This window comes from Arachis duranensis, chromosome 6 (genome assembly GCF_000817695.3).
Source record: "Arachis duranensis cultivar V14167 chromosome 6, aradu.V14167.gnm2.J7QH, whole genome shotgun sequence".
NCBI classification, from domain to species: domain Eukaryota; kingdom Viridiplantae; phylum Streptophyta; class Magnoliopsida; order Fabales; family Fabaceae; genus Arachis; species Arachis duranensis.
In genome coordinates, this window is record NC_029777.3 from 107399753 (window position 1) to 107413678 (window position 13926).

The 13926-nt window shown below is 30.0% G+C and overlaps 3 protein-coding genes across 3 annotated transcripts in view; 1 reads left to right on the forward strand and 2 right to left on the reverse strand.

Moving 5' to 3' along the window:
• LOC107495586 (uncharacterized) lies at positions 1-5301 on the forward strand (the record flags this gene model as incomplete). Its single annotated transcript, XM_016116738.2, is given in 9 exon segments — positions 1-53; positions 1572-1862; positions 1980-2103; positions 2756-2885; positions 3371-3407; positions 3511-3748; positions 4283-4393; positions 4482-4578; positions 4825-5301. Coding segments are annotated over 6 exon segments (858 nt in total). The 3' UTR covers positions 4381-4393; positions 4482-4578; positions 4825-5301.
• An 856-nt stretch (positions 5302-6157) lies between these two features.
• On the reverse strand, positions 6158-8625 carry LOC107495636 (uncharacterized). The gene is made up of 6 exons (XM_016116805.3): positions 8344-8625; positions 7607-7677; positions 7465-7508; positions 6868-7362; positions 6692-6782; positions 6158-6458 (listed from the first exon to the last, which is right to left on the reverse strand). The coding sequence occupies exons 1-6, from the start codon at positions 8486-8488 to the stop codon at positions 6372-6374; spliced, it is 933 nt and encodes a 310-aa protein (XP_015972291.1). The 5' UTR covers positions 8489-8625; the 3' UTR covers positions 6158-6371.
• Positions 8626-11007: 2382 nt separating this feature from the next.
• LOC107495637 (calcineurin B-like protein 10) overlaps positions 11008-13926 on the reverse strand; it is a 4209-nt gene continuing 1290 nt past the window's right edge. The window contains exons 3-8 of the mRNA XM_016116806.3: positions 13671-13753; positions 13501-13560; positions 12739-12847; positions 12404-12456; positions 12225-12305; positions 11008-11124 (exon numbers count right to left, since the gene is read on the reverse strand). Coding sequence (XP_015972292.2) covers positions 11008-11124; positions 12225-12305; positions 12404-12456; positions 12739-12847; positions 13501-13560; positions 13671-13753 — 503 coding nt within the window. The remainder of the gene's footprint in view (positions 11125-12224; positions 12306-12403; positions 12457-12738; positions 12848-13500; positions 13561-13670; positions 13754-13926) is intronic.

Sequence of the window (13926 nt, forward strand, 5' to 3'; positions counted from 1 at the left end):
GAGGTTGCAACGCATGATTTCACAGTTTCATTAGTCTTGCGGCGTCGAATAAGGTTTGGTTTTCCTTTCCTCTTTACCTCTGCTTCCCTCTGCATCGAATCATATGGTTCTGTGTTGTTAGAGTTGAAGCGTGCTACCTTGTGCGGTTGAAACCACCTATAACTGAGTTCATTTGTTGGTCTGATTTAACTTTAATTTGTAATTGATGCCTGAATTCTAGGGTTTGAGTCACTGAAGATGGAGAAACAAATAGATTTTGGATCAGATCTATATGTAATTGATGCTTGTTCTGTTTGCTTTTCGTAGTATCATTCTTTAGGTTTTGAATTTGTGCAGTTACTTGGGGGTTTTCTGTTAAGGGATTTTCGTGGATTAAGGGAACATGGGACAGCAAGTAACTCTTGTGTAGGAAGATTGCATAGCTCTTGCATTAGTTCAATTTTCCAATCAAATGAACCAAAGTTACAGTGGCTTCTTATAGGCTTATAGTTTTACAAAAGAGAAGATTTCTTTAGGGTTTAGTTTAGCTTTCTTTAGGGTGGAGTCACAGAGATTCTTGGAAGTTTAGTTATTATAAATTTCGGACTAGAGTGATGTGGACTGCACAAGGCAAAATTATTTGCCCAAACTATGAACTCTTCATTCTTGTAATTGTTAGAAATAACTGATGGCATCAATTCCATGTTTTTGGCATTAGTCTTTGTATTGGGTCACTTTAATTTTCATCAATACTTAGGCTAGCCACCTTTAAATACATTATATATATATATATCACTTTGAAACCTGCTAGAGTTAACATTGTTGTTGATGAATGCTAGTTTTCTATTGTTGCTGATGAATGCTAATTTCATCAATAATTAGGCTGGCCACCTCTAAATACGTTACATTTATATATATCACTTTGAAACCTGCTAGAGTTAACATTGTTGCTGATGAATGCTAGTTTTTAATGCAGAAATGCTAGTTTTTAATGCAGAAATGCTAGTTTTTTACTTTGTTATTTCTAAAATTTGAACAAAAAATTTATTAATTATAATATAAAATACTTGTCATGTTGACTAACCTCATTTATTATTATCATATATATTTAATTTATAAAAATTATTAATAGACATTTTATTAGTACTTTTAATTGCAGTAGTACGTCATAATACACTTTAGTTAGATAACTAATTTCTTGTCCTAGGTATAAAGTAGCTTTAAATTTTGTGGTTAATGTCTATCTTATATATGGTCAAAAAATACACGAATGTGTTAGACTTTTTTATTTTTTGTAAGACCATGTCATTAGGTTATCCCCACTCATTACTGTTCTTCTCTCCTCCCTTCCCCCCCAAAAACTTATATTCGCCGTTCTCCGAATCTCTTCTCCTTCCTCTGGTTCTCAGTATATTCCTTTGTAATCTACTTCTTCTTCTTCCTACTGCGCACCTTTCTTTGTTTTTTCCTTCTCTTTTCTTGATCACGTGGATGCCTGAGTTTCCCCCTATCCCTTCCCAATCTGAATTCAGTATCATTTTGTATATTCTTCTCGGTGATTTTCATTCCTCGTTTGTTGTTTTCGTTTTCAGTGTTCTCATTTTGTCCTTGTGGGTGCCTGTGGAGGAGAATCGTCACCATCTTGATTGTTAATGGCATACCAAGCGATTCAGGGCCCAAGCTCGGGATCGAGTTCAAGTTCGGGGTTTCAGTTATTGAACTCTCCTTTCGGTGACACCACATACACCAAGGTTTTCGTCGGAGGGCTGGCATGGGAGACTCAAAGTGAAACCATGCGCCGCCACTTCGAGCAGTTTGGTGAAATTCTTGAGGCCGTAGTAATCACTGACAAGAACACCGGGAGATCCAAAGGATATGGTTTTGTGAGTATCTCTTTATTCCACTGTAATTGCCAGCTTTTACTTCAAAAAAAAATTATTGGTTTTGCAAGTTTATACTATTAGAATGACTTGGTTTCTGCATGGAATTGGAGGGTATAGGTGACTTTCCGGGATCCCGAGGCTGCTAGGAGAGCGTGTGCTGATCCAACTCCAATCATTGATGGTAGAAGAGCTAATTGTAACTTGGCTTCACTCGGTCGACCACGCCCTCCGCTGCCTTATGGTATTCTATTACTAAATTCATTCTTCCACTGTCTCAATTAATTGACTACATTTACTGAGTACCTTGACTGATGTTTATGCTACTCCAATTGCGCATACTAAAATTTGAGTACATTGACTGATGTTTCATCGTTGCTTCTATCATTGTTGGTCTTGTCGTTTTTACTACATTATATATATATATATGGTTGGAAACCCACATTTACATGCCCATGTTATCAAGATAAATTTGTGGGCGGTGATTTAAAGTGCTTGATTGCTTGTGATCTTGACTAGTATTTTCTGTGGAGTTTGGGTTTTTATCTTTTATTTTTTTTAGAACATGTACTGTTATCTAAAGAACACGTACTTCATCCTAAAGATGCAAGGTGAGCGTTTATCTGATTTACTGTCATTGTCTCAACTTTTCTTTTGGTCCACAATTTCTTATGTCTGCTAAGTGCTCACGCATGTCAATGTATGGTCAATTTAAAATTAGTTTGATCTCTCTTATTGGCCCATTTACCAATTCAGTCTACTTTTCTTAAACAATTTTGTTGACTTGTGCCCAAGCAATATTTCATTGTTATGAGTACTGTTGTAGCATAAACATAGTCTACTTCTTTCCACATGGGTTACTTTTATTTGGTGCTTGATTCCTTTGTCGTTTATAGGACGGATAAGACCAGCCTCCCCATATGTTGGAGGTTTGCAACCAGCGAGAGGAGCCTTTTTGGGAAGTTTCGGCTACCAGCAACCAGTTTCATACGGCTATCAACAGGGGTTGGTTTATCCACCTTATGGGTGAGTTGGATGTTATGCCCCATTGAGATAATTTGATTTAAAGATTTGTTTGTCTCTTTGTTGTCAATAGTTACTACTACTTTAGCTTCTTCTATATACTTGTCACATCTATGGATATATCTCCAATATTATTACTATTTGTTGTCAAGTGATATTGCTATTGAATGTTAAAACCCAAAACTCAACCTGGTTAAGGCATTTTTTCATATGGCGATCTTTATATACAATTACAACATGTGGCATCCTCGTAGTAGGGATTAATTAGGATAGGAGAATCGTATAGGATAAGGCATTAGTTGTTTATTGTTTAGTGGAAAACTTATGTCAACGGAACGTAATAAAAACTAATCATTTGCTACATTTATCTTTAAGTATGTGAGGTGTTCCTAACTACATTTGCATTGTGCATCAGGATGTATTACACCAGAATCATGCTATAGAGGTGATCTTTTCCATTATATGTGGTTGTTTTTTTATCCTTGCAGGTATACAACGTATGGACCTGAATACGTCTACCCACAGGTCATATTGATTTTTATTTTTATTTTTTCAATTTGGGTTAGGAAGAATTTATTTTTATTGATCTTCTGCTGACTATTTCTACCTCTGTCATCTTGTTTAATAGAGTATGTACAATCCATATATGGGTCAGCACTACCTTCAGATATATGGAGTGCCTGCTGCAGTAAACACAACCATTTATCCCTATGGACAAGTGGGTCAGGCTATGCCTAGTGGACATGGGTATACAGCAATGCAAGGCTATACAATACCAGGCCATCAGATCGTGCCATATGGTGGATCTAATGTTAATGCCATGTCAACTTCACCTATGCCTGCCATTCAAACACCATATCCTAGCGGTACACACTGCTTTTTTTTTTTTATTGACTTGTAAACACTCTTGTACTTTTCACTTGTGATTGTAAGAGTTCTGCAACATAGGTGATTTGGAGGTTGTTTTGTAGGCTTTTTTGAGACATGAAAGCTGATATACGTAGGAACTAATATTCACAGTAAAACCTATAATAAGCAGTGATATTCCAGAAGTGCATAGACTTCCCAGTTGCTAGTATATCTTTCTGCAAAGCGGTTAATTAACGAAATGAAAATATTGCCTATGTAAGCATTTTTAGTTACTAATTAACATTTGATAGAATGTGGAGATAATTGATAATATAGAGCTAGATTGAAGGTTAGTGGATACTGAGTATTAAATTTGTATTTGATCAGCACTTAGTATAGGCAAGTTTTTTATTACTGTATCCAATGTAGAATGATGCTGTCAGATGTGCATGTAGTCATGCTGCATTTCACGATCACTACTGAGAAAATCTTCTTGAAGTTCACTGTTGATGCATGTGATTACTGATTTGCAATTGTGTTGACCATTTCAGGAATTGCTGCACCAGTTCCAGGCCAACCGCAATTTATTGTTCCTGCTCCTTCTCCACAGTTTATGCAAGGCAGTGGTCCTGACCAAACCGCTGGGTGAGGGGGCAAATAAGGTGGGCCCTTCACTTGTATTTCTACTGGTACTGTATATCTCTATGTTATGTCCAGCATGAATTATGCTTTGAAAGTACTATGTTGCAGGTACCATTAGTGTGCAGCAGGACTAGAGCAGTGGAACTGCTACTTGAGTGGCGGGCTTCCAATCTAGCCTTGCAAGTTATTATTTTGCATTCTAGAGGTACTTTTGCTTGCTTTGCATCTTCTAGATTGAGGTTGAAATGGGTTGATTCCCATATGAACAGCTCATGATCGACAACTATTTTTTCCCTTTCACTGTTCTCACAATGCATGGCATGATTGTCGATTTTTTGGTTCAAGTATAGCTGTCATGTTTTGCTGGATGATGTGTGAATTTACCATTTAATTTGTTAGTTTGAAAGTGAAATTGTTTGGCATTGAAACCAATGTGTTTTATGATGTGCAGGTCATATATAGTCATGCTCACCAGGTTGTGTATAAGTTGGCTCCAGATGGCAAAGGAAACTGGAATCTGCGGGCTGCTTCTTTTCCATTTGGATGTTTACATTAGTGTATTTATACCTGATACTGCAATTACTCAGAAAGAGTTATGGTAGTATTGGATCAGTGGGTGCTGGAATCGGTTTTCTGGTAGCCATGTAGGAATAAACCGTATGTAAAAAAGAAAATCATGTCTGAATCAAAATATGATTCTTTGTAGTCATGTCCAGCATTGAGTTTGTAGATAGTTGTCAATGTTGGGTGAATTTGTGTGACGATGGATGGGCCATCACATTGAATGTGATTTTTGTGCATATTAGTTCTCATAGGTTCTTCAACAATTCTAGAAACACGGGTGTAATTTAATGATTTTAAGAAACCTGCTATTTATGCAGGGTAGAACCATCAAGTATATTCCATTTTAGAGAAGATTGCATTGTTACCTCTGTTTTTCACATTGGGCACCTAGTTCTTGTTCTAATTTCTTTTCGTCCTTTGTCAAGCAGTTATTTATAGATGTCCTCACATGTAATAACCTCTATATTGTTCTCATTATTTATTCAAATTTTTCATACAAGGTGAATTGCATTGTAATATATATTTTTTACAAGGATTAGTAAGATTTTCTATATTGATAATAAACTATTTTACATTATAGTTAACGTGAATATTAAAATCACATCAACAAAAATTAAGTACTAACAATGATGAAAATATGTCAAATATTTGTTTATAACAAAGTCTCAAATCCCACGAGTGAAGTTATAAATTTGAATTACATATTATTAATGGATTTATGGCCGTATGTTACATGTTTTATTATCTTGTATTGTATTTTGCCAGGTAAAAAATCTCATCAAATCACTTGTTAAGGGTTTTTTTTTCAATATATCGAACTTTTGATTTTTAAATAAAAAAGTTGAATACCATATCATAAAATTGTTTATTAAAAAATTAAAGTTAATAAGCAGAGAACGTGAATAGTTATTGTGTCAGGATATTTAGGTTTAGTTTAAACAATAAATGTTAATATTAAAAGTAGTTTATAAATAAATAATTTTATATTTGTTTTTTAAATTTTAAAAATATTTATTTTAAAAGAAATATAATAAAAAAAATTTAATTATGAGAGAAGTATTTTTTTTTCATAAGCACTTCAATAATTTTTTAAAAACTATAATTCAATTTTAAAAATTGTACTAGACATTAATATTATATTTTTTTATAAATTAAAAATTAAAAAAATTACTTATAAACCTATCCAAACAAATTCTTAGTATTTACTCAAACTCGTTAGATACTCATGAGATGGTAGTTGGAACATCTGTAAAGCTTGGCCTAAAACTCTTGAAATACTCATGAGATGGCAGTATAAATATTTGGAAAGTAAAAGCCATGAAAATAAACATGTTATCAACATTTGACCAGCAATTGGTGCCAGACATGTTAACACTAGAAGTTAAGTAGATTGAACTCTGCTGCTATGGCAAGAGGCTTGAAATGAAAATGAACTTAGGCTCCATACTTCGGAGCTTTCCAAAGCTTAAAGGCTATCTCATGCAAGAACCTGTCTGCTGGTATTGTAAGATTCCCACAATGCTGCATGACAAGAAGAGAATAAGATAAGTTTAAACGAAATGCCAATATATTAATAGAAAATCACTTTCTTTTCTCTTTTACCAAAAACAAAATCAGCTTTTCACATATCTGGATAAATCGTTTAAAATAATCGAGATTCTAAACGAACTGTGTTCAGTTGCATAGAAACACTTATTAGACTAATCAATAACTAACTTGTGAATAAAACCAGAAGTAAAAATTTAAAAGCGAACCTCCTTGAAATCTTCGAAAGAAAACTTCTGTGTTTCATCCTTGCGAGTCACAGCATGTTGCCACTGAGCAATCAACATGGGACAATGGTGCCTGTATCATTTCATGAGGGTATAAATAAAGAAATTCCAAAGAGGAAGCAAGACTGAGAACTTAAGTTACCCTTGCGCTTAATTACCTTACATCCTTTCGAGGGCTTCCTCCTTTCATAGTATAACTTTGCAAAGGAAAGAGCTCTGAAAGATAAGAGTTCTTCTCATCTGCCCTCTTTGACACCGAATACTTGGAGTCATCACCCTCCAAGACATTCCCATAGCTCATGACAACAGACAAGTGTAGCCTAGAACCAACGTCCGATCCTGGTTGCGCTTGGCTCATTATCTCCCCAACCAAGCCATTGACATACTCCATTTCAGTATCAATCTCCTTTTGGTCATTACTATCAACTTTCTCACCAGCTCCCACGTGAAGGAAAACAAGATCAAAGTAGTTGTCGTCCACCACCTTTCCTTCTTGAAAGCCAAGCAACTTGAGCAGCTCAAGGACCACAATGTCTTGTAACTCCTTAGTCTTCACTAACTCATCTAACTCAAGAACACTGAAGCCAAGTTTAGCACTAAAAGATTTCAAGCCTGAATTGTTTGTCAATATAGCAGCTTTCATTCCCATAAACCTGTATAAGGAAGTGCTTTGGCCGTTAAAATCTCCTTTAAACAAGTAAACAGCACAATGCTATAAAAATAAAAGAGAGTCGAAAATGTATTAAAGAAAATACCTATCAGGTAAGGTTTGTTTTGGTGCATTATCTTGGTTACCACTCTGACAAGGATCAAAAACCATTTATGATATGTTATTCAAAGTTTTCTGACGCTGTGTGTGTTCAAACATAAAAAAATTTCTTAGTAAATGAGTCTCACCGTATTTAAACAAGCATCACATGCATCCAGCAATACAGCAAACTCTCTAACTATCCTCTCTTCCTCGCTTTCTGAAAACTATATATTCAAGTGAATTTTGATGTCACAGGAAAAGAAGTTCGGTGATTGATTTTTCATTCAAACCAAGTGATTGCTATGGTGCCTAAAAGGTGATGCTAGTTTGCAAAAAAGGTTTAAAAATATTTAAAATTTACTATAAAAAATAAATTTGGTAAAATTTAGACACCATAGAATTCACCTTGAAACTAATATTCTGTCAGAGGACTACACTAATTCAATAAAAAAAAAATCCCTGATACTGATTTTTGAAAAGTCTTCTTATTCAGAAACAGATTATAGAAACTTAGAAAGAGCAATTCCACACGGTCAACAAAATACTATCAGAATTACTCACAATAAAGTAATCTAATCCACTATTCTGTCTATCCATTCAAGAGTAAAGCAACATGCAACACAATTCTAGCAACCATATCCTCATAAAATTTCTTGCACTAAACACTTTTCCAATTTTGTACCACTTATGGGATGTTACAATGAAAGTGTACAGATTATAGAAACTAAACTAAAAGCAGATCACTTTTCTATCATCACATATGGTATCTTTGACATTATCACAAACAGTTGGTGGAATAACACTTAAGATGCATCAAAATCCAAACTTCTTAATATAATAGTGTTATTAACCAAATGGGTTTGTCTTGAAGAGGAAAATGAACCTGAGAGAGGGGAATTGGGGAGGCTCAAGAAACCGCAGAAAGCATTGGAAGCGAGAGAATGAAGGTTGATGTGTGATGATGGGTCGATGAAACGGGCCAACCCGTCTCCGAATACGATCAGCGATCGGCTTGGCTTGTCTGCCATTAATTTCCTTTTCTTTTCTTATTTTCTTGGGGAAGCTTTGATTGTGTTTGGATCGGTGGTTCAGAACTTAGGAATCTGATGCAGAACAAGAAAATTAAAAGGCTGCAAAGAGTGTAAATGGCGAATATTGCCACCTTGTAACTATATTCTCAATTTAAACCTTTTTATATTACAATGTTAAATAAGTCAATTGATTTTACATGTATACTAAATCTTAAGATTTTATGATTTAAATTTTATTATAATTTTATATTTTAGATAATTAATTTATTTTTTTTAATTTCACATCAAATCTTAATTTTGTTTACCTTAACCTAATCCACTCTGAAAAATAACTCATCAAAAGTTGAAACTAATTCCTACAATATGTACTTATGTGTTTGGATTTCACGAGAGTTTACATAGAATTGATTTTGCAAACTTAACTTTGATGAAAACTAAGTTTATATTGAAATGATTTATTTTTGGCCATTTTTATATCAAAATGGATTATAGTAAAATAAATATGGTTTGGATTACACTACTCAAAATCACTTTTAGATAAAAAAATTACTAAAATAGACATCAACTTAAATAATTTTTGTATATTATCTTATTATTTTAATTTAGATATTTGAATAGATCTTATTAATTAATTCTATGATAAAATTAATATTTATACATTAAAATAAAAATAATATATAAAAATTAGCAAAATATATTTTTAATTAAAACTAATAAAATATAAATTTTAGAGAGTACTAAGAATAATAAAAAAATTAAATATTTATCTTGGTAGTAATTGAAATAAATCAAAAAAATTTTTATGATATTTTTTATATAGTATATTTTTAGTACTCTTAGTACGCTTTTTTAGTATGTTATAATTTTTTATTATTATTATTTACAATTAATTTTTTGTTTAATTTATTTTCTTAATAGAATCAATATATTATATTAAAAAAATAAAAATACTACAAAAAAATTATAATTATAAAAGTGTATAATATCAAATAAATAATTAATGAAAAAATAATAAATAATAAAAAAAGATAGTTTATATAAACAAAAATAATATAAATAATACAATAGTATGCATAAATGATAAAATTGGTAAAAGATAAATAAAGATTGAGTATTGATGAATGATAGCTAAAAGCCCGTTGGTGAAACGCAAAAACTTAAAATTGTTGCTTTTTGAAAACGTGGTTTTGAATGCAAAATCACTTCTGTGTTCATGAATAAAAAATTTGCCAAACCAAAAATTACAGCTTTCAGGATATCTAAACATACTTTTTTTCTTTGAATATGGTTGCCAAACACACACTTAGTGTTTAGTGTTTATGTATAATCTTTTAATTTTGTAAGCGACCAATATCACATTTCTATCGGGTCACTATAAATACGAGACAGTCTATATTCACTATGACTAAATTTAAGATCCGCTCATAAAAATTAAATTTGGTTAACTGTTCCAAACATTAATCACCAAGTGTAAATGTGTAATTGTAATGTTCAAACTTCAAATCCGGATTTATTGGTAATTTACAATTTATGTAACGTGTTGATATCACATGTTACTTGCTCGTATCAATTATATGAACTTTAATCAATTTGGGTAGATTGAGAGTAGTTAATTTATTTGTCTACTTAAATAAATATTGAGAGTTTGAATCCTGTCTTATGCATGTCAGCAACAAACCCTTAAATAGAGTTTCGATTCGATTCATGACGAATTAATTTTTGACCTATCAAATTAAAAGATACCGTAAACAACCCAAAAAAAATTATATGAACTTTGAAGTTGCGATATGTGAAAGTGTGAATTTTCCTTTCAGATTGAGAATTATTATATGATGCTTAAAGAAATATAATTAGTAAGTTTTTCGTAATAGTAGAGACTTATATATAATTGATTTTATAAATAATTGATGATTGAAAATTATTAAATAATTTAATTAAATTATTATTTAATAATTTTTAACTATTAACTTCGTATTTCTACTATCTAGAATAGACATTCTCAAACAAAGTTATGAGTCACTACAAAATTATTTTGTATTAATGAAAAAAATATTAAAATAAACAAAGATATCATATGCAATACATACTTTTCAGTCAATGAATTATAGTTCAAATGATATACTCTCTCCATACTCACTTAGAGATTGTGAGTTCGAATCTCCCTATTTTTAATTAAAAAAAATACATACTTTCCTAAAAAAATTTAATTATAATTTTCACTCTTCACAAAAAAAATCCATTTCTACTGTCCTTAGGTCATACTTCAAATCAGATCCAAATAATTATTTCATGGAACACTAAACACTTTAGTCTCCAAGCCATTATTTGTTACTAATTACCTTTTTTTTCCTTTAGATCAAATTTCAGCATCTGATTTGAAAATAAAACTTGGAAATATACATGCGATGTCCCTGTGAAAAGACATAATAGTTAACACAAAGTTACTTCGAATTTCAGTTAGCATTTCTCCATGAGAAAATGGAAACCATATATAGAGGATATGACATTATTTTGACTTACTTCAAATAAGCAAGTGTCATGTTCTTCAATATGGATGGATTTCTACTCACAAAAACTTTCCAATCTTCTTTACTGATTTTACCATCCTTATCCTTATCGGCATCAGCAATTGTCTACATATAGAACACAATGTTCCTTATAAATGACAAGGAAACATCTCACTTGATATGAGTATTTTGTTTTCCTAGATTATTTCATCAATTCAATTGTCACTTATTACTGTTTCTTTGAAGCAATACATTTTGATACCATTTGTATTCAAATGTATTAATTACCTCTAATCTCTAAAATTTTTGTAGTTAAGTCTAATTAAGTATTTTTTTATGAAAAAATATAGATAGATAATGAAAATACTAAACAATGTGAATAATAGATATATTGGATGTTCATTTCACTGAGTGTACAGATGGTTATTTTAATATTAAGATTTAAGTGGGTAATTTGAAGATGTAGTGTATTTTTATTTGATTGATGATTATTCATATCGTTCAAAAAAATTATTAGTTACCTTACCTAGCATTACCCTTTTTTTATTCTCTTCTTTTTTCAATTAAAATTTCGGTCCATTCTTAAATTATTAGACTAACTTTATTGATCTTGATTACTAAAATAATTTGATCATATGTAGCATCACCAAAATATAAAACATACAATTAGACAAATTCAGAAGAGTGGATGGTAACAAAAAAATATATTATATACTGATAAAATTATATGATTATTAAGTATTAAAATATATATATATTAATATAAAAAAATTTAATTTTTTTGTAGTTTTATCAAATTTTTAATTAAGTTTTTATATTTTTTTTCTTTTGAATTGGATCTTTACAATATTTTTAATTTTATAAGTAAATTTTTTTATGTCAAAAATATTGAAATTAATAGAATATTTTTTTCAAAATACATGCAGTCAAATATCTAGTTAGGTTTTTAATTATAAATACCTTCAATTTACAAAAACAAATTAGTTAATTCTAACATTTTTTACACTATAAAAGATCTAATTATAAAATTAAAAATACTATAAGAATCCAATAAAAAAAGATATAAATTAAAGACCTAATTAAAAATTTGATAAAATTATAGAAACTAACAAACTAATTAAACCATATAAAAATAAAGGATATTTTACATCAATATAACCATCTTGCTTGAATAATGAATAACCTATCTATGAAGCTAAATTTTTCGTATTTGGATAGAAGCTAACCTTGTCAACAATAGCTTCAAGAAGATCGTCCGAAAGGTTCATGTCAGATTCCATCAACATGGCTTTCACCATTTGCTTGAGCTAAAATTAAAGTAAGGTAGAATAACAACTTAATTACATGAGCTACTAATTAATAATAAAACTCATCATATATAATGAACATGAACTTGGACACTAACTTCTTCTCGCTCGATAAATCCAGTTTTTCGTATATCATAAAGCTTAAATGCATCTGCAAAATCATCCTAGTTAGATATTAGATGTAATGAAAAACAAAAATATTCGAAAATTAAATTTTAGTCTCCAATTTTCAGTCGGCTACCTTTTATTTTAATTTTTTCTATTTATTTTTAATTATCCTTATAATTTTTTAATGAAGTAAAGGTAAAATATATTATTATTTAAAAGATATTAAAAATAATTATAAAAACCTTTCTTCTTAAAAAATTAATATGTACTAAGATGTAATTTAGGAGAATATATTATTTTTCTTTCATGAATATTTGAATATTACAATCAATTTTTTCTTCTAGAGGAGCATAAGGATGGAAAATACTGAGCGTGTGGACAAATTCGTCAAAGTCGATAACACCCTTGCTTTTCTCGTCAAAAAGGTCAAATACCTAAACAGTTGAAAAAACAAATTAGTTTAAAACATTATTAGTAACTATTAGACTATTAGTGTATTAACTAATATGTACTAATGTATTACTATCTATTATTCTAATTTTCTTATTTATTAAATATGTGTAATAAATAAAAAATATAAAATTCGCCAAATAGTATAAATACTTTAAATTCTACCAAAAATGTTTTGTGTTAAATTTTAAAAATAATAAAAAATATTTTCACAAAAATTAAAAACAAATTAAAAGTTTCTACATCAAACTATTATCATTCGTAATTATAATTTGTCTACGAATTTATTAGTCTCTAAAATGATAACAAACAAAAGCAAATTATCGGTTTACAGATTAAGTGTAAAATTTTAGGATGCGACTAAAATTAAAATTGATAAATTTTTAATTTATAAATAGGATAGAATATAATAAGATGAAACTTAAATTCTATTTTATCTTATCTATTATTAGCTCTAATGTCAATGCTAAAAAAATAAAATAAAAAAAAGTTTAAAATTTTGTAAAATTTATTACTTTTAATTATTAATTTAATATTTTTTAATAATTTAATAATATAGTTTTAATTTATACTTTAAAATATTACTGACAAAAAAACAATAAATTCTCGACATTTTTATATCAGAAATATTGCTTACTCGATCTAGGAAAAAATTTTCTCCATTAGGAGTTTGGAATAGAGCCAATTGAAGTTCCTCCTACAATTATAAAGGACGAAATCATATAACTATTATATCATCACATTAACTCGAATAATATTCGAGACATCATAAGCTAGAGTAAATATATATGCTTGAAAGTTACTTACCTTGTGAATCAAACCATCATCAATTATGGAGCTACTTAACCTCTTAAACAGCACATACAATGCCTCCACTTCATTAACAGTAACTGCATCATTAATTAAAAAACAAACATCTCTGCACTTTCTTTAACCCAAAAATATTAATGATACTTTTAAATTTTAATTAACAAACAAAACTAAAATAAAAGTGAGATATACATCAATTTGGATAGACAACTTAATTATATTCTTTTTAAAAAATAACTTAAATAATAGATAG

Bases quoted from the DNA above. Each gene is read 5' to 3' on its own strand.
- LOC107495636 (XM_016116805.3), bottom strand. From the start codon at position 8,488: ATGGCAGACAAGCCAAGCCGATCGCTGATCGTATTCGGAGACGGGTTG. The intron at 7,509-7,606 runs GTGAGACTCATT...GATCCTTGTCAG, and splicing joins GTGATGCTTGTTTAAATACG to AGTGGTAACCAAGATAATGC. The intron at 7,363-7,464 runs GTATTTTCTTTA...TTCCTTATACAG, and splicing joins AAACAAACCTTACCTGATAG to GTTTATGGGAATGAAAGCTG.